The sequence below is a fragment of the Tiliqua scincoides genome, chromosome 14 (genome assembly GCF_035046505.1).
Source record: "Tiliqua scincoides isolate rTilSci1 chromosome 14, rTilSci1.hap2, whole genome shotgun sequence".
Classification (NCBI taxonomy): domain Eukaryota; kingdom Metazoa; phylum Chordata; class Lepidosauria; order Squamata; family Scincidae; genus Tiliqua; species Tiliqua scincoides.
Window position 1 is genome coordinate 6561416 of NC_089834.1, and position 18263 is coordinate 6579678.

The following is an 18263-nucleotide window of genomic DNA, read 5'->3' on the forward strand; positions in this document are numbered from 1 at the left end:
CATGGAGTAATCAGAATGGACCTTTAACGATTCCGGCTTCTTTTATATATATTTTATATCTTGCTTCTTTTTTTGTTTGTTTTATGCAGTGAGAAGACTATGGTCATATATTCCACTGAATAAAATCGAGGACACCATCCAATTTCTCATAACCAAACAGTCACATCAATCTGATGCTGGAATGATACAGATGGGAGAAGGAGAATGAAGGAAGACGGGACCTCGTATCTCTGCATAATAAGCCTTCTCCCTACCACTTCTGTCATAATCCAGGATGGTGTAGTGGTTCGAGAGTTGGACTTAGGCCTGGAAGATCCAGATTCAAATTCCTGCTCTGCCATGAAGCTTCCTGGGTGACCATGAAGCTTCCTGGGTGACCGGATGCAAGGGAGGGCACCAGGATGAGGTCTCTTGTGATCTGGTGCGCTCCCTGGGGCATTTGGTGGGCCGCTGTGAGATACAGGAAGCTGGACTAGATGGGCCTATGGCCTGATCCAGTGGGGCTGTTCTTATGTTCTTATGACCTTGGGCCAGTCACTCTCTCTCAGCCTCGCCTACCTCACAGGGTTTTGCTGTGAGGACAAAAGGAGGGGAGGAACACCACCCTGAGTTCCTTGTAGAAAGGACAATATAAAAATGTATAAAGACAGTTTTAAGGCTGCAAGCTCTGCTCCATCCGCATTGGTGCACACTGCTGCTGGCTCATAAACCAGCATGACTGTCTTAAGTGAGCACATACCTCTACCAAAAAGGAAGAAATGTCAACAAGGATACTGTCCTTTCCTTTCTAATTAAGTGCAAAGGATATTACACCACTGTACAGAGGAGGGGAAAGCAGGACTCCTGTATCCGATGAGAAGACAAAAGCCTGGCAGGGTCTGGCTACTGCATGCAGAGTCCTCAGCTGTTGGAATTGTACCAAGAGAGAGCTGCACTGCCCATTTCCACAGCACCCCCGCCAGTCCCTTCCTCTCCCCTCCATCCAGATTCTGGGAGAGCTTTCATCTTCGTTACACAGAGGCCAAGGGCAAATTAGCAAATCACAGGACGCCTTACAGTAGTTACGATTCCACTGGGATTTTGAAGATCAGCACTCTACCAGGAGACACCAGGAAATGTTTTAAAATGAAAGCTTCTGCCTGACCTACCATGACTCCAGGCAGGTCTGCAGCAGAATTCTAATGGTCCACTTTACTCCAAGGAGGGGCAGGGAAAAAAGCCTCTTGCCAACCACCTGACCTTCAGCTGCGACATTTGCAAAGCACTCTCTCAAACTGTATGTGTGATTAGCAGGGGACGCATTGCCCGGGAGCAGGCCATCCTGTCCCCCTGGCAGAGGACAGACACTTTCCAATGCAGAAAGAAGGGGCTCGGGCACAGACGCACAACTAGGGCAGAACCTGAGGCGCACCTGCTTTGGGTGCTATGCCAAGCAGGGGTGCATGACAGATCCCCAGGTTCTGCCCTAGCTACAGAGGAGATGCTGGCAGCTTCGCATCCTCGTTCCTTCCCGTGGAGGCTGCTCCTTGAAGGGGAGCTTTCACAGGAGAAAGAACAGGGGGCACAGACTGCTGCGAGCGCACCTCCTTCGGAGAAGACTCGGAAGTGACATCACATGACATAATGTCACATGACATCACTGCCCTGGGCGCTGGGGCATGCATTACACCTCTGAATGGGCAATAACTGAAAGACCAATGCAAAACAGTTCCAGAATGTTTCAGTTCACAGCACTGCAGTGGGAGAAGTTAGGGCTTTTCACCTCTACAGAGTTTTAAAAAAAAATTCAAATCAAGGAACGTAGCTGAAAGGTGATAAGGAGGGGAGCTTGGCACCCCCACAGGAGCACTTCTCAACAGACACCCTGATCACAGGACAAGGTATTTGCATCCTGGAAGACTGCGTCCCAGTAAAATGCGTCCTGGTCATTGGCATCCCAGGAAATTCACATCCCGGTTTTTTGAGTCCTGGTTGTTTGCATCCCTATAACTGGCCAACAAACAAATTACAACTGGGCAACAAACCCCATGTGATATATGTTAATCCTATCTCTTATCCTAGCCCTAACCCTACTTTTGCATTTTAAAAAAATACAGTGTGCCCCCGGGATCTGCTGATCCAGTATCTGCAGATCTGACTCACTGCACATGCTGTAGATACCAGGGGAAAGCCACTTCTGGTTTGCTTGTCAAACTGGAAGTGGCTTTCTGAGGCCTACTGAAGCCCATGGAGGCCTCCATGGGACTTTGAAGGTCTGCTGGAGGCCTCAAAAAAGCCTCACCGACACAGAGAATCCATATGGCCATGATTTCTCATATCCACGTACTGTGGGGAGTCCTGGAATGGATCCCCCGCAGATAAAAAGGGCAGTCTGTACATCTAACATAAATAACAAATGTCCAGGATGTCCCCCCCAAAGGGCGCAAATGTTCAAGGATGCCAATTACTGGGACACGTTTGGCAGGGATACCGTTGTCTAAGATACAATGGTCCTGAAATCCCTGATCACCACACAGCGAAGCAGGGAACTGCTTACACAAATTGACAACTATTTTTTGGGTGCCAACACAGACGAATAAAGGTAAAATTGTTCTCTTTGTTGACTAGAAGTGCAAAATAGAAGCTGCTGAGGTGGCAGCCAAAAAGGAACTGAGGGGGCAGGCATTCTTCCGTAAGGCCCTCACTGTGCACCAATGAAGGCAGGGGAGAACAATCTGCATAGAGTCGGAGGTTGGCTCTGTGCATGTGCAGAATTCCACTACACACCACTGGCACAGACACAACCAAAAAATGGTTCAAAAAACTGAGAAAGAACTAGAGCTTTTGCTCTGACAAATGCCTAAAGTATGAACATTCAGGGATATCCATTATATGCACTCCGCTGGATCTCTGTTTCTCCCTATCAGCCAGTTCACTAGGACGTTTTTATAGACTTACTTCAAGTCTGCTGCTATTAAATTAAATCCATTGTAAAGGTGTCCTTCCGAGGCAACTTTCTTCAAGTAAGAGTAGCTGTCTAGATCCGTAGTCAAAAAGTTTGTCACCAGGGCACCTGTAAAAGAGTAAGTGGGCGGAAGGGGGAACAAGATTTAGAGTCTGCTGGAATGATTTCCTAGGGGGGAAACTTGACATTTCACCTCACCAGGCTAGCTCAACCAGGTAGGAGAAATGAACAAAGGTTTCAGCCTTGCCACCGACAAGGGACAAACGCTGATCAATTGCAGACACTGCCTTGGAGTTAATCAGTTACCTTTGCTGTACTGGCCAGAATGTTTGTAGCACATTTTCAGGCATCCTATGTCTCCTTCAAAGAGGGAGCTTGGTAATTCTGTGTAAGCCCCACAGCTGTCCCCTCTCCCATCAACACCTGTGGATTTTATTTTCTGCTAGTCAAGCCCACTGCACAAAATATAGTCGGACCTTGGTATCTGTGGGAGAATACTAAAACCCTTAATCGAATGTGCAGGTGGGCCCTTCCTGTACTTCCTGGATATCTGGTCGTGTCTGGGAAGCCTTCTGAGTTCTGGGGAGGCTCAGAAGGCTTGCCTAGAGGCCTCTGAAAGGTACTTCCAGTTTCAGCTGAAAATGAGAAGTGCCTTTTGGAGGCCTTCCAGAGAGCCTCTGAGGAGTGGGAAGGCCTTGTGCTGCCTCCCTAGGCCTCAGCAGGCTTCCCTCCCGGACGTGACAGGAAAACTCTTCCACTTGCATCCAGGAGGTAAACGGAGGCCCTCCTGACCCACATTAGGTCAGATTCACAGGTCCTGAACCCATGAATGAGAACAGACCTGTACATACTTGCTAATTTGCATTCAGCTTATGTGCGCATGGGTGGAAGCTGCAGTTAAATTCAGCTCCCTAGAGCTGGTGCGGAAATATGTGAGAAGAGACGCTGAGCTCTTGCTCTGAGTAAATAAAAATTCCCCACCATTATAATCTCAACCTAAGTACGCGTCCATAAATAATTGCACATTTTTATCCTGATGCCACTTCCTCTCCTGTCTTCTGTTCTTTCCCTTGTGTCTATTTCTAGATTGTGAGCGCCTTGGGGCAGAGAACTGTCCTCATACCTGTTTGGTATCATAAGAATAATGAATGGTGCAAGCGCACCCCAGATGTGGGAATAGCAGCGAGGAGAGTTTCCCTAACACACAGCGAACAAGAACAAGAACCAAAAATGGGATATGCAAGCAATTTACATATCTAGAACTCAAGCCAAACCTTTCAGGTGTTGCATGTCGGCATACCTCTTCCTCTTGCGTTCTTGTCTATTTTGGGCTGCATGTAGTTGGTCAGGGCTGCCATTTTTCCTTTCTTGCTGATCCCAAGCCACGTCCCGCCTTCTTTTCCTTCCTCCATATCCAAACCTGCAACCATTAAACAGGTCAGGGTTAAACTGCCTGGTCTCTCTTCAGAGTCTTTGCTGTTTGAACAAAGCAGTCACTTTTAAGGTACATGTCTGAGCAGTAAAAGCTAGGGATGAGTAGGAAAGGTCAACAAATTAAAACAAGCACATAAGAAGAGCCCCGCTGAACGGACAAAAGCATGCAGGGGGTGGATAGAGTGGATAGAGGATGTTCTTTTCCCTCTCACACAACACCAGAACACAAGAGGACAGCCACTAAAATTGAATGTCAGAAGAGTTAGAACAGACAAAAGAAACATTTATTTACCCATTGTGTAATTAGTCTGTGGAATGAGACTATAATAGTTTTTGGGGGGATGAATGCTGGGGTCTAAATTAGAGCTCAAGGCTAAAAACTAATAGTTTGGTTTTTTAGAATTTTTTAGCATTAAAAATTCTCTAGCCATGAGCTCTAGTTTAGACCAAAAAACTATTATAGTCTAGTAAGGGGCCCAGTCGAAAAAGCCTTAGGATGCAATCCTAACCCTTTAGGTCAGTGCTTTCCAGCACTGGCATAGTGGTGCCAATGGGACATGTGCAGCAGCCTGCAGTTGGGTGTCACTCACAGAGGCCTCCTCGAAGTAAGGAAACGTTTGTTTCCTTACCTCAGAGCTGCATTGCCCTTATGTCAGTGCTGGAAAGTGCTGGGTTAGGATTGCGCCCTTAGTATGTTTAGTCTGTGGAACTCCTTGCCACAGTATGTGCTGATAGTGTCTGGCCCAAATACGTTTAAAAGGAGATTGGAAAGATTTCTGGAAGAAAAGTCCATCACAGGTTACAAGCCTATGTAATCACAGGTTTGGCCTGATCCAGCAGGACTCTTCTTTTGTTCTTAGGAATCAGGCCAAAGGCCCTTCTAGTCGAGCTTTCTGCATCTCGCAGTGGCCCACCTGAAGGCTTAGGGACCTGAATCCTATTACCACTCGCTTGCACCTGCTATTCAGAGACAGCCTACTTCTAAAACCGGGATGGGTATACCCGTCATGGTTTGTAACCTGTGATAGACTTTTCCTCCATAAATCTGTCTAATCCCCTTTTCAAGGCATGTAGGCTTTCAGGTGCCATCACCACATCCTGCGGCAAGGCATTCTGCAGATGAATTACGTGCTGGGTAAAGAAACATATTTTCTTTTAAATTTAAATATAAAGATTTCTGGTTTGAGCAGGCTTTGGGTTTTGAGTCAAATTGTTGTTGCAGCCCTTGAGCACAAAGCAAACAATACTGAGAGGCGTGAGACATGCTGTATGCAGCAACTGGCTCACACATACCTATTATCAGATGCAGAGAGACAGGAGAACTCAGCCATCATTTGGTGGTCTTTATCAACTATCCTATGCAGAGCCGTAGGGTGCAAGGGAGGCATTACCTGAATGTACACGTATTCCCAGAGGTACCAAAATACCGGTACTGCTTTTTGTACAACTATTGTGGCAACCCAAAGACACATTAGGACAGGGGTTCCCAAACTGTGCACTGTGGTGAACTCACAAGGGCTCCCACATGATGTTCCTGGCAGCCTCTCCTTCCGGCATTCCCAAGCACTGCCATCTTGAATCTCGCGCGAGATCCAAGATGGCGGTGTCTGGGAAAACCAGAAGAGAGCATTGTGACCATGGTAAGTTTGGGAACTGTTGTGTTAGGCTGAAATTTGCTTCATGTCTCAATCATCACAAATGCCACCTTTCTCGTCAACAGTGAGCGATACACACCAAAAGGGAAGATGGCTCCCATGGAAGCTCACCATATCAGAATGACCATGTGAACTGGTCATGTTGATCCACTGTAAATTTGGAAGCATTAAGGAAAGAATGTAACTACATGAAACACCGCATACCACCATTTTCATCTAGTAACTATCGCCAGGTCAAGCCTCAAAAGATGGACATTAAGACACCAAAGACACAGGGCTGTGTTTCAGCATATTTGCTTTTTTCCTAATGTCTGGTTTCATTTAAGAAAGGAGGGCATTACTAATTCAAAGGGCTTCAGCCACACAATAATGAACCCTAAATCATTAGACGCCCTTGAGAACGATTTTCAATTCAATGCACTCCTGCCTCATAAAACCAGGCAGAGACAAGCTCAGAGAGAGCAGGACAATAAACACATCAAAAGATGGGGTTTAGCATCTCTCCATTTCACAACTGGCAGGCACTGGGTTTAAAATTCAGATTTCAGCATCAAAGGGTGGCTTTTTTCCCCTCTGTGTACCTGCATATTCAAAGGAGACAAAAAAATGCAAAGAGAATCCAGGCAGGATTCTGAACCTAGAGCAAGATTTTCAGAAAGCAAAAAGGAACTGCGGCACAGAGAGAGACTGATATATTCCCACAATTCTTCCTGCCAATGACAACAACATCAAGTATAGGAGAAAAATCTTTGTACGGTTGAACGCTGTTTTTTAAACAATGTTTTGCCTGCCCACGTCTCATTTTTATTTATGTGCATGGAGAGGACTGGGCTTCAAGTTCAGCTACCTAGACATATAAAGGATGTATTTTTAAAGAAAATGCAGGTGGACAGCAGCCTGGGCAACTTTTGGATGTTTGCAGGCAAGCAGCTAATAAGCTCAGAACGTCAGAGGGCTGCTTTTTTAGTTATTGGTCAGTAAACTGCAGACTAATAAAAAGCAATGAACTGCACACTTCAGAAACTCTCGCCTTCTGCTTGAAGCTGTTTAAACTATTTCAAAGCCACTGATCAATGCCCATACGATTAAAGATGAAAGCCAAATGTACCCAAGTCCTTTTTTACAAAGCACAGCTTTCTGGTTTCTCTGCCAAAACCACACTCTGTGCAAATGCTTCAGAAAAGGGGTTCACCGTACCACATTTATGGGAGAGGAGAATCAGTTTCTATTATATTTAACTAGGGCTCAAATCACTCCATTTCAGACGTCAAATTAAACCATTGCTAGAGAAGCTATAAAAAAAAAAAAACCAAACCATTTTTACCAATAAAAAGGTAGTGTTTTTAAAAGTACCTGCAGCTACCGTACTTTGGAGACCACATTTTTAAAAAAAATCAAAGTCTCTCTTACAGATGGTAGGTAGGTGTGCATTTCGATAGAGGCTTCTTGCCGATTCAGAGGAAGACGCAAAAAAGAAAGTGATATCCAGTTCAATGAAAGGTGACATACCACCGAGGATTTCATTGCTGCTGTCCCAGAAGTCTGCCGATTTGGATGGTCGAAGGTAAAACTCATCTCTGTTTGCTGCCAAGATGAGCCTACAGGAAAAGAACAGGAAAGGAAAGTGATACTGTTGAACAGTTGTCGACCAATGGGAATATTGGGGCCTCAGTTATATGCAAACATCGTGTTTCTGTCTCAAGATCTAGGATGCAGCAATTGTGCAAAGGGCTCTTGCACTAGTGGAAACATTACAGACCTATAAAAACCCATCTATATACGTGGGGGGGGGGAACAGCATTTCACACCAGAAATGCGGCATATCATATCATATCAAAACCACTAGCTCAATAAATCAATAAAAGTTTCCCTGTCCCAAAAGGGCTCACAACCTGAAGAGGTGCAGAAAAGGCACCAGCAACAGCCACTGGAAAAGATGCCAAGCTGGGGTGAAGAGGGACAGTTGCTCTCTCCCTGCTAAATATAAGAGGTTGCCACTTTGAAAGGTGCCTGCAGGATCAGGACCAGCTAATTCCACATCTTGTTTCACAGCGGCCCACCAATTGCCTCTGGGAAGCCCGAAAGCAGGAGAGAGAGAGGCACTCTGCTTTCCAACTATGGCTCCCCTGCAGCTGGTATTCAGAAAGCATTCGCTGCTGAAAGACATTACACTTTACATATACTGTAAAGAAAACTAAGTTGTGTGGATACATATTGTCGTTATAATGATTTGGACATATTAAGGGATCTAGCAACGCAAGACGATTTGGAATGTATTGCCTCTGTTTCGACTACAGTGAGAACATTAAATTGGTACTTCTGGGGAATAAAAAGCAGGTGTGCTTTTTAACTGCAGATATAAGCACATGCAGATATAACTCTGACAGTCTGGCTAAAAAAACATGCAGTGTTGTTGGTACATGAAGACTGAATTATTGAAAGGGAAAGCAAAGCAGACACAGTGGACAAGTTGGTAGAGAGATTTTATAACGCTTGTGAGCATCAGTTAAAATTCTTTGAGCAATTCCTGTTGCTGTCCAGCCATCCACCTTCTTTCCTAAAAGGGCAGCCCAATTCTAATGAAATTCCCCTGCGCTGATGCAGCGGGGCCATAGCTTGCACTGTATCCCACAGGGGAATTTTGCAGTCTGGAGGTGTCCTCGAGGTAAGGGAACATTTGTCCCCTTGCCTGGGAAAAGCCCCAACCACAGAAATGGGTCTACTAGGACCTGAGCCTGCTGAATTGCTGGTGCAAGTCCAAGTAGATGTGTGTCAGCAGATCTGGCCTGGGAAGGGTGACAGGAAATGGCAGGAGCCAGTGCTGCTGCTCCCGCGCCCTCCTGGGCCTGATCAACCCTTCTCCAGCCCCGTTACACCCCTTCCATGCCTCTCCCACCCTTCTCAGGCCCCTCTGCTGCCCAGTGAGAAGCTTACCTGCTCTGACGCACGTCAAGGCCTGCACTGGTGTCAGAGGGATGGCACAGGCCACTACTGCTTTAAGGCATGTTTGCGACAGTCTGCACTGGTGGAGCGCTCACCCCGCCAGCACAGATACACAAGAGGATTGTGACATAAGGCTGCAATCCTATCCACGAGTACCTGGGAGTAAGCCTCAATTATTATAATGGTATTTACTTCCAAGTAGACTTGTATAGGATTAGGTTCTAAGGCACCTCCAACTCTATGGCGTTCCTCATTAACAAAGATGACCCAACTACGCGCACCTTCCAGGTGACCTCCAATTTTTTCTACCCAACCCCACTACCGGTGATCTCACAGTAACTGACCTTTCCACCAACTAAACATTTCTTGGCCATAAAAAGAACCATCACCACCACATCCGGAAAATAACTGGATACAGCATAAAACATGCAAGTCAAGTTCCTGCAAACTACGTCTCACCAAAAATAAATTTGAGCCTGGAAGGTGATTCTTCCTTGTGCCCCGGAATTTGTTTTCCTTTCCCAGAGGCAGCACAAACTTGCCTTAACAGCAGTACTGCATTGCAAGCCAGGTGTTCCCAAGTCATCAGAACCACTGACTGAAAGCAACATGGCAAACTCACCAAGCCCCTAGCTCAGAATAATGCAGCTGCGCGAGATTCCTTTCCAAATCACTTTCATCTCCCCATACTCCCCTTTAAAACGGTAATAGCCAGCACTCTGAAACGCTTTCAATCCTTGATCAAACATTGATTACTGTTAATTATGATCATCTTGGCTCATTGGGGCTCACGGGCTTTGGATGCTGAGAAGACGGGTTCCGTTCGGTGAGATGAAGAAAGGGAGTCACCGCTTCTCCCAAGTTTCTGTAATAAAGAGGTTTTTTCCCCTATTGAGGCAGGTACTGCTTTGTATTTTGAACGTTCTGTTATAGAAGCGACCAGCTTGGAATTTTACAAGAAAAGCAGGATATAAATAAATGATTCTCAGGAGCTCCTATATTATTTTTGGCCAGTTCAATCAGGCACATGTACAGGGTATAAATGCCAAAGGCGCACATAAAGAAAAAAATTAGGAAGGAAAACAAAGTTGATTCCACAGCACCAAATCCACCTGGCTGTGTCAATGAAGAGGGGAGTAAGCAAGCCCTCCTTCATCGGCCTGGCTGAGAAAAACTGCCATCTGCCTTCCCAGAACTGCCTCCCTCAAAAGCCGTTTCACCTACATAACCTCATTACCCAGCAGTCTTAAAAAGTTTATACCTGAATATGTTTCTTTTCCTCTTCCTTCCCCATCCTCAACTCCTTTCATCTCATGTTTCTTGGAACAAAAGTCAGTCTTTTCCAACTGCAAATGGCCTTGAGTGCTTTTGGCAGAGAGCTGGCACGTGTGTGTCAATTAATTAAGAAATTAATTGGTGCATGCAACTTGGGTAACACAGTTATAGTTGTGTAAACACCAAACACAGCTTTCTGGCACTTTATTAAACACACATGCTCAAAATTACTTCTTTTTTTTTGCCATTTAAACATATCCTAAAGCAGATTTTATACCCTGTGGAATTCTCCTTCTATCACTTTTCCTTACAATCTGAACTGACACCTCTGATGAGCTAAATCTTCATATAGGATGCTATTTAAATTGTCTCTCCTTCCCTGCAACATGCAAGCTGGTTCTTAAAGGAGTACGTGCAGACCTGGTGCCCTCATGTCACCTCTTGAGTTCCAATAGACGTCTCTACCACGCCCAAAACCTCTTGGTCCCCCCTTACCAAATGCTGCCCCCCCCTTAACAGATGATGAGCCAGCCTCTGCTCCTCCTACTCTCCAAAGTTCTAGCTCAGCGCTTCCCAAATTTACCTGGCTTGCGATGCCCTTGGCACCTGAAAGAAAGGGGCGGTGACACAAAATGCAGCGGTGATGTCACCACTACCTACTTCCAGGTTAGGACAATGTGGCAAACCTCAAAATAGCGGTAAGAGGGGTCAAGGCAGGCAGGAGGGATTTCTCTAGCCTGTGTTTTTTTTCGTGCTGCAGCTCTGCCCACCAGACTGAGCCTCCTGTCGCTATTTAGAGGCTTGCAGTATGGCCTCCCTGCAGGGCAGACGGCAGCCCGCAACACCCCAGAGTGTCATGATGCACACTTTGTGAACTGCTGTTCTAGCTGGAAAAGTTTCTGAATCAGAGAGAATTTTAAAAAACTGATAAAACTGGAACTCGAACCCGAATGTTTTCACAGTTCAACTCCCTGATTTCTAAACACACATAACCTCTCTCTAAGTTAGCTTTGCTCTTTTTTTTTTTAAAAGAATGACTAAAGTTTATGCTTTTCCTATTGTTTTATCTATTGAAAGGTACTAAGAAAAGGCTTGTAGAGGTCTGGTTCATATGGTAATTCAACACATGGTTGAATATGCAGGTTGTATGGAGGCAAAAAGGAAGGTCATTTCTCCCCAAAGTTTATACAGAAACATGATTTCTGAAAGAAGAGACCACAAGAGCAGTCGATATGGGCAGAAAAAGCCTCAGAGGAAAACATAATCCACATACTTTGGTATTGGGGCCTTTAAGGTCTGAGCTTCACTTGGCTATCAAAGCAAAAAACAGGATGCGTTAAGTGTTCATTCTGAGTTCCTCCTGGAAGATAGAATCTGCTCCTCACCATTATCGATGGAGCGGGTTTGAAAAAGTTCAGAAAACTTGCGCCCGCAAACAATTCCTTTTTAAGCAAAAGCACACAACTGGACAAGTTTCCACCAAAACTTCTGTTCAAAGTTTTTGGCATTCAACTCAGTAACCCGCCCAAAACACACACACACACAAGCCTCAAGCAACTTGGAAAAGTGTTTCTTGATACTAGCAGCTGATCAGAACCAATCTGAGCAACCTCCTAAATATATAAATAGGCCCTAAATATATCTTCTGCTAGTCATCAGGGAACCATTTTTGACTATCGACAATATGCAGTATGCCAGGAAAAGAAAACAGAAGCAGCCTAATGACAGAATTGATTTTCAGTAGCAAGTTGGTAACAATGACCCTGTAAGTCAGTGGTTCCCAAACTTATCATGGTCACAGTGGCATCATCACCTGGCTTTCCCGGGTGCCACCATCTTGAATAATAAAAGTTCCTGAGCAATTAAAGATGGTGGCACCCAGGAGAGCTGCTAAGAAGAGGCCACCTGGAATATCCTGCAGTGCCCCTGTGAGTTCAACACAGTGCCCTGGGCACCATGGTGCACAGTTTGGGAACCACTAATGTAACCCAGGGATCTGCTTCCTGGCACATCACCACTTATGCAACTGGAGCCACGTGCAGAGCCTACAGACCGGTCTTGGGACCTACCGCACAAGAGCACTGTGACATGAACCTGGCCTTGAATGACTTGGAGGAGGCCGATCTATGGTGCTAATACAGTCTAAGGGTTGCAGACCCCAACACAGAGAAAGAACCTCCTGCTCCACAGTGCCTACTTGCTAAGATATGGAGGGAGTGCATTGGGTAGAAACACCGTCCTAAGACATCCATGACTAAAAACCACTGAAAGCAATGAGGTATGATAATGATGGTATGTCAGGTAATCAGGTATGTCTAGATTTCTTAGGATATAGTCAATGGACACTAAGGGCGTAATCCTGAATTGCCCATGGATCAGCGTAAGTCCCTTGTGCTGGCCCAGGAGGGTTGCAAACGTTGGGGCTGCAGTGGCTGAGCCGCTTTGGCACCCTATCTTGTGTGGGATACAGCGCAAGCCTCCTGGCCTGCCTGTTCCAGCGCAAGATAGGATTGTGCTGCATGTAAAGCAAATTACTGTCTTTTCTGCACTTGAGCAATGAAGTATACCATTTCAGAAAGGTACCCAGGTTTAATGCAGGAAATTAGTCAAGAAACCCCAATTTGAACATTCCAGGGTGACTTCTCATGCAGCTTGCTTTTTTAAAACCAATTAGTTTTAAAATATTTGGTCATTATGAAGTAATTTTGACGATGTAGAAAAGCCCATAAAGCCGGCCTTAATTCATGCGAAGAGCGGACCTTGGCTACAATGACGATACTTTTCTAATCCATGATCTAAACCCATTTTATGTGCAGGTACACTATCTTTAATATCAACTACAGCTTGATTTGCCAATGCCTAAAACTTAGTCTCCAGGGTTATTTCCAAAAATACCTCCAGAGAAGAATATATTTCTGGGACTGTATTATGGAGGTAGGATTCATGGTGCAATAGATATTGTTCAGTTCAGTAAGACCTTTATTGGCATAAAATACAGAGAAAGAACAGAACAAGACAGGAATGTACAAAGACAACACAACATAAGCAAAAACATCAGTCACTGCCCAGAGTCCCAGGGCAATAGATATTGTGAAGTATGGAAGCTCATCATGATAACCATGTGTCCCCTAAGACTGTAGAACAATTAAGGTGCAGCTTTAAAATGCCATTATCAAGAGTGTTTTCTTTTCCTGGTCTCTTATTCCTACTTTGAAACGTATTATACGTTTGATACATTTTAGAAAGTCCTCTGTAACTGTTGCATCTGCAAATTCAACTAACCACAGAACAAGAATATTGGGATGGGCTTCCTGCCTCCACTCAGATCCTCCTTTTGGCACTGTAGGGCAACTATTGACAGCAAAGTGCCTGGGATACACTGGAACTCATGTTACAGGGATACAATCAGCGCTGTCCCCTCCCATGTGCATTCACTAGTGTTCTGCCCGAGCCACACATCCTGGTCAACCGAACGCTGCTGTTCTCATGCAACAGAGACAGGTTTGCAGGGGGAGGGGATCAAAGCACATGGGATCACTGTCTGCCTGATCATCACATAGCTGGGTCCCTACGACACCCTGATTCAGTCACAGCGACCCAGTGTTCCACTGGCCGTGGCATCCCATAGCAGGGCTAGCAGAGGAGGTACAAATCAATCCAGAAAGAGTGGTTGGCAACCTTCAGTCTCGAAAGACTATGGTATAAGCCTACAGCACCCAGTATTCCCAGGTGGTCTCCCATCCAAGTACTAACCAGGCCTGACCCTGCTTAGCTTCCGAGATCAGACAAGATCGGGCATGTACAGGGTACGCTGGTATCTGCTCGGGATCCATGGATATGGAGGGCACATTGTACTTCATTTAAAAAAAATTTGGATTTGGATTTGTACTTCATTTAAAGATCTGGCTCATTTAATCCCAAAGTTTTGGAATGAACTGAAATAGTTTTAACACAAAAGTATAAAATAATTGGGAACCCCAGATAAATATGAAAAGGCTTGTCTGAGTGCTAACCCATGCAGGATTACTCAGAGGTAAGTCCCATTGGGTTCAGTAAGATCTACCTCTGGGGGAACTTCCATAGGATTACAGCCCTTAAGGCAGAGGTTCCCAAACTTTTTCAACTGGTTTGGTTCCCAAACTTTTCCTAAGACCTCGCAGACCACTTCTCCGCGAACCACGGGTTAGGAAACAGTGCCCTAAATTAAACTTCAGTGGAATGCAAATTGGAGAAATTTGCTCATACATGTGTAGCAACACTGTGTCAACGTCGGACCCGTGGTTGTGCGAGATGCACAGTGTTTCAAATTTGTATTAGTCAACTAATTTTGGGGGGCACAGCAAGTCATGTCCTGAACTACAGGAATGTCACGCCAGCCTGCTGCAGCAGCTCTCTAGAGATGCCCAATGTTCAAATCAGTTATTGCATGTAGCAGTGCACTTCAGATACCACTGTCAAATGCACATCTGGTCATTATTATTAGGCTTTGTGCGCAAATGCACCCGGCTTCCCTGGTATGCTCCAATTCATCCACTCCCTAGCCTGAGCAAATCTTGTCTCATTTGGATCTGAAATCAGGCAAATCAGCGGCCTGCCTTACAACCCAAATAAAATGTCCGGTTCAAACAGCAGTGCCCAACTCCCAGTTTAAATAAGGGCATAGTATGCTTTTGTCAAATAAAGTAAGGGTGTCAGAATATAGAAGAGAAGGAGGAAGCACCTGAGCATAAAGCTACTAAAATATTGTTCCGTCATTAGTGTTTAACTTCTGTTCCAACACTTGATAGAAACCAAGGTCTGAACTTTTTTGGCAGGAGGGAGAAAGAGGCGGTACTGTATCTAGAGTGTGGCAAGTGGGAACATCTGCCATGGGTGCCTGCCACTTGAAGGGGGATGCTAGCTTACCCATATTCTACTGATGGTGCGTTTCTGCACCACCATCAATGGTGCATTTTTGCACCAGTTTCAGGGGACCTACAAAAAAAGAGATAAATATCTGCAGAAAAAATTCAAGGTGTTTCCATATACCTGAAACAGAGGCGTTGCAAATGTGCAACGTTAGTAGGAAAGGGAATCATTTTTGCAGTACTGTCCAGGGTGCTGATATATGGATCTTTATTCTAAATCAGGGGTGCCCAAACCACAGTCCTGGGGCCACTTGCAGCCCTCGAGGAGTCCCAGTCCGGCCCACTGGGAGCCCCCAGTCTCCAATGAGCTCTGGCCTTCCGGAGACTTGCAGGAGCCCGTGCTGGCCCAACGCAACTGCTCTCAGTGTGATGACCAACTGTTCGACATCTCGTGTGAGCTGTGGGACAAGGGCTCCCTCTACTGCTTGTTGTTTCACGTCTGTGATGCAGCAGTGGCAGCAAAGGAAAGGCTGGCCTTGCTTTGTACAAGGCCTTTTACAGGCCATGAGCTATTACAAGACCTTCATTCATTCACATAAGTTCCATCTTTAATATATTCATTTATGTATATTTATTCAGATTTGAAATGTAAATTAACTCTTTTTCCCCCCAGCCCCCAACACAATATCAGAGAGATGATGTGGTCCTCCTGCCAAAAAGTTAGGACACCCCTGTTCTAAATCATAGTCAGAAGCTGACCTTACCCAAGAAAAACCTTTTTCAAAAAAAGTTTTACTGAGTATTAACTTGGTGGGATAGGGCTGGCTTCCCACCCCATGATCTCTCCTTCTCTTTAGGGGCACAATTTCAGTGCTTGCCATGATACGCCACTGGAAAGAGGAATGCAAAGTTTAAAACATACTATTAATTAATACACCTCCATCCTCTCCCGTGAAGTAGCTGTATCAGAGAGCAGCACCATAAAAGGATACTTTCCCAATAAATTATATAGAATCCTAAAAATAGCTATGTAACCTCAACCACGTTAAGATTTATGTAACTTCTTAATGTGGGAGCAGAAAGATGGAAACAAGAGAAATTGTTCCACCAAAGCAATTTCCTGCAATATAATTCTGTGCCATAAAAACATGAGGGTTGTTGAAATCTGAAACCTACATTTACGAAAAGTGGCAATATGGATCACAAGCACGCAACCAGAGGAGTATATGCAAGAAAATCTCATCTGCAACTCAGACCTGAATCATATATACAAGGCGTAATACATTTATCCCTCCCTTTACCAGAAACAATCCCATTTTTGGTTATTTTGCGACAGCACCACTTCTTGGTATTTTGTCCATTCAAGTTTTGCTGTTATTGTAGCATTCTCCCACCCTCCCCCCTTCTGCATGGTATGTTTCTGGAAACTTGGCTCAATAAGCTGCATGTTAAAAATGTCTGCAATGTATCCATAAACAAGTGTATAAATTACAGCAATGAAATCACCATCGGTTGGCTCAAAAGTCATTTTGACAATTATGTCAAAACACACTGCAAAATAACAGACCCTGCAACAACTTGCATCAGGACTTTGAATGTACTTGGAGCTTGCATTCAAATTGTAATTCCAAGGTGCTACCACCTAGCTCTATGTTCTGGGAGTGCAGGAACTTGGTTCCTGATTTTGCACTGCACAGCACGAGGTCTGCTACAGCAGACAGAGACAACCCAGAGAGAGGCACAGGTTGCATATGTTTTTCCAGCTAGCAGCACCTGTAGGGCTGAAGTTTATACGTACATCTCCTTCCAGCACTTTCTGGTTGCGAACATTTTTCAACTTCTAGCATGCTCGCCACACTTGCAATCTGGGAACTTCAAGTTAGAAGCTATTAAACAAGGCAGCCTCCATGCATTTGAGTTCTAATGACTGGGTGCCGTTTTGTCACATGTCAATGAACTGAAATAGACATGCGTTTCTCAAACTGCTCCCCTGACATACCACGCTGTTGTGCTGTCTTAAGAGGTACCACTGGAAGTAACTGGCAATGATGTCATCACCAGTTACTTCTAGGTTCGGAGACCACCATGGGAACTTCCAAGATCAGTAAGAGGCTCAGGGCAGGTGGGAGAGCTTTCTTGAGCTCAACAACAGTGTGCTAGAGCTCTGCCGTCAGCTCTAGCTTCCTATCGCTGTTGGAAGTTCCCACTGCGATCTCACTGCTGGGAGGTGGGTGCTATGCATACCACCCACCATACTACTGGTGGTACACATACCACCGGTTGAGAACCACTGTGCTAGAGGCATTCCAGTGATGTCACTTCCTGCTAGTTTCTAGCTGAAAAACATAAGCAGCCACAGAGACAGACACCTGGATGGACACAGCTCTGCAACCCATAACTAACCATTTTAAACAAGAAGGGAGCTTCAGTTCTAACCCCTGACACATAAAATGGTAACAGTGGTAATCTGTGGTTGCCAATTCCACCCCAGAAAGTGTAAGAGGCTGCAGGAAGAGACACTGGCATCCCTAACTGCATTAGTTTTCCATTTAGGAGACAAACAGCAGCCTAGGTTAAGATCACCAACAATCCTGCAAAAGTAAGCCCAGATATGGTTTTTTTTAGATGCCGGGGACAGCAGTAAACATTTAGGCAAGAAGAGACTATAACTAACCTGTACGCATTTTTTGAAACGGGCCGTGGGTCAAACTTAAAGAAAAGGATGCACATGGGTGACAGGCAGGGGACGTTGTGCTTCTTCGGGAGGAGGTCAGCAAGCGGTCATACTGCAGTGGCCTGCAAATGAAACAGATGTGATAAAAGGGACAAGGTTACTTGGGAATTCACAAGCACACAGCTTCAGTTCTCAACAGGAGTTCAAAGCACCTGCTGTTCTCATTAACAACATTCCATATTGAAATCAACAGGGTTTCCTTTTTAAGTTTGTTTTAGTCTGAATGACTTATACATAAGTGGGCCTTGGAAAAAGCAGAGCTCTGGCTCTACTGAAGACCCCCAACATCTCAAAGAGGAATTTAAACGGAGCATCTCAAGAAGAGGAGGTAAGAATCATATTGAACATAGGAAGATGCCTTACACAATATAAGACGCTTGGTCCATCGAGCTCAGCACTCTCAACAGTAACTGGCTGGCAAGGACTCTCTG

General features: G+C 45.1%; 1 protein-coding gene and 1 pseudogene across 2 annotated transcripts in view; both read right to left on the reverse strand.

Annotated features, from left to right (window-relative positions):
- TANGO2 (transport and golgi organization 2 homolog) overlaps positions 1-17889 on the reverse strand; it is a 42851-nt gene extending 24962 nt beyond the window's left edge. For both annotated transcript variants that reach the window (XM_066609870.1, XM_066609871.1), the window contains exons 1-4: positions 17773-17889; positions 7543-7631; positions 4245-4364; positions 2938-3052 (exon numbers count right to left, since the gene is read on the reverse strand). In XM_066609870.1, coding sequence (XP_066465967.1) covers positions 2938-3052; positions 4245-4364; positions 7543-7631; positions 17773-17828 — 380 coding nt within the window. In that variant the 5' untranslated portion in view covers positions 17829-17889. The remainder of the gene's footprint in view (positions 1-2937; positions 3053-4244; positions 4365-7542; positions 7632-17772) is intronic.
- Positions 13956-14073, reverse strand: LOC136634995 (5S ribosomal RNA; annotated as a pseudogene).
- Positions 17890-18263: the final 374 nt, after the last annotated feature.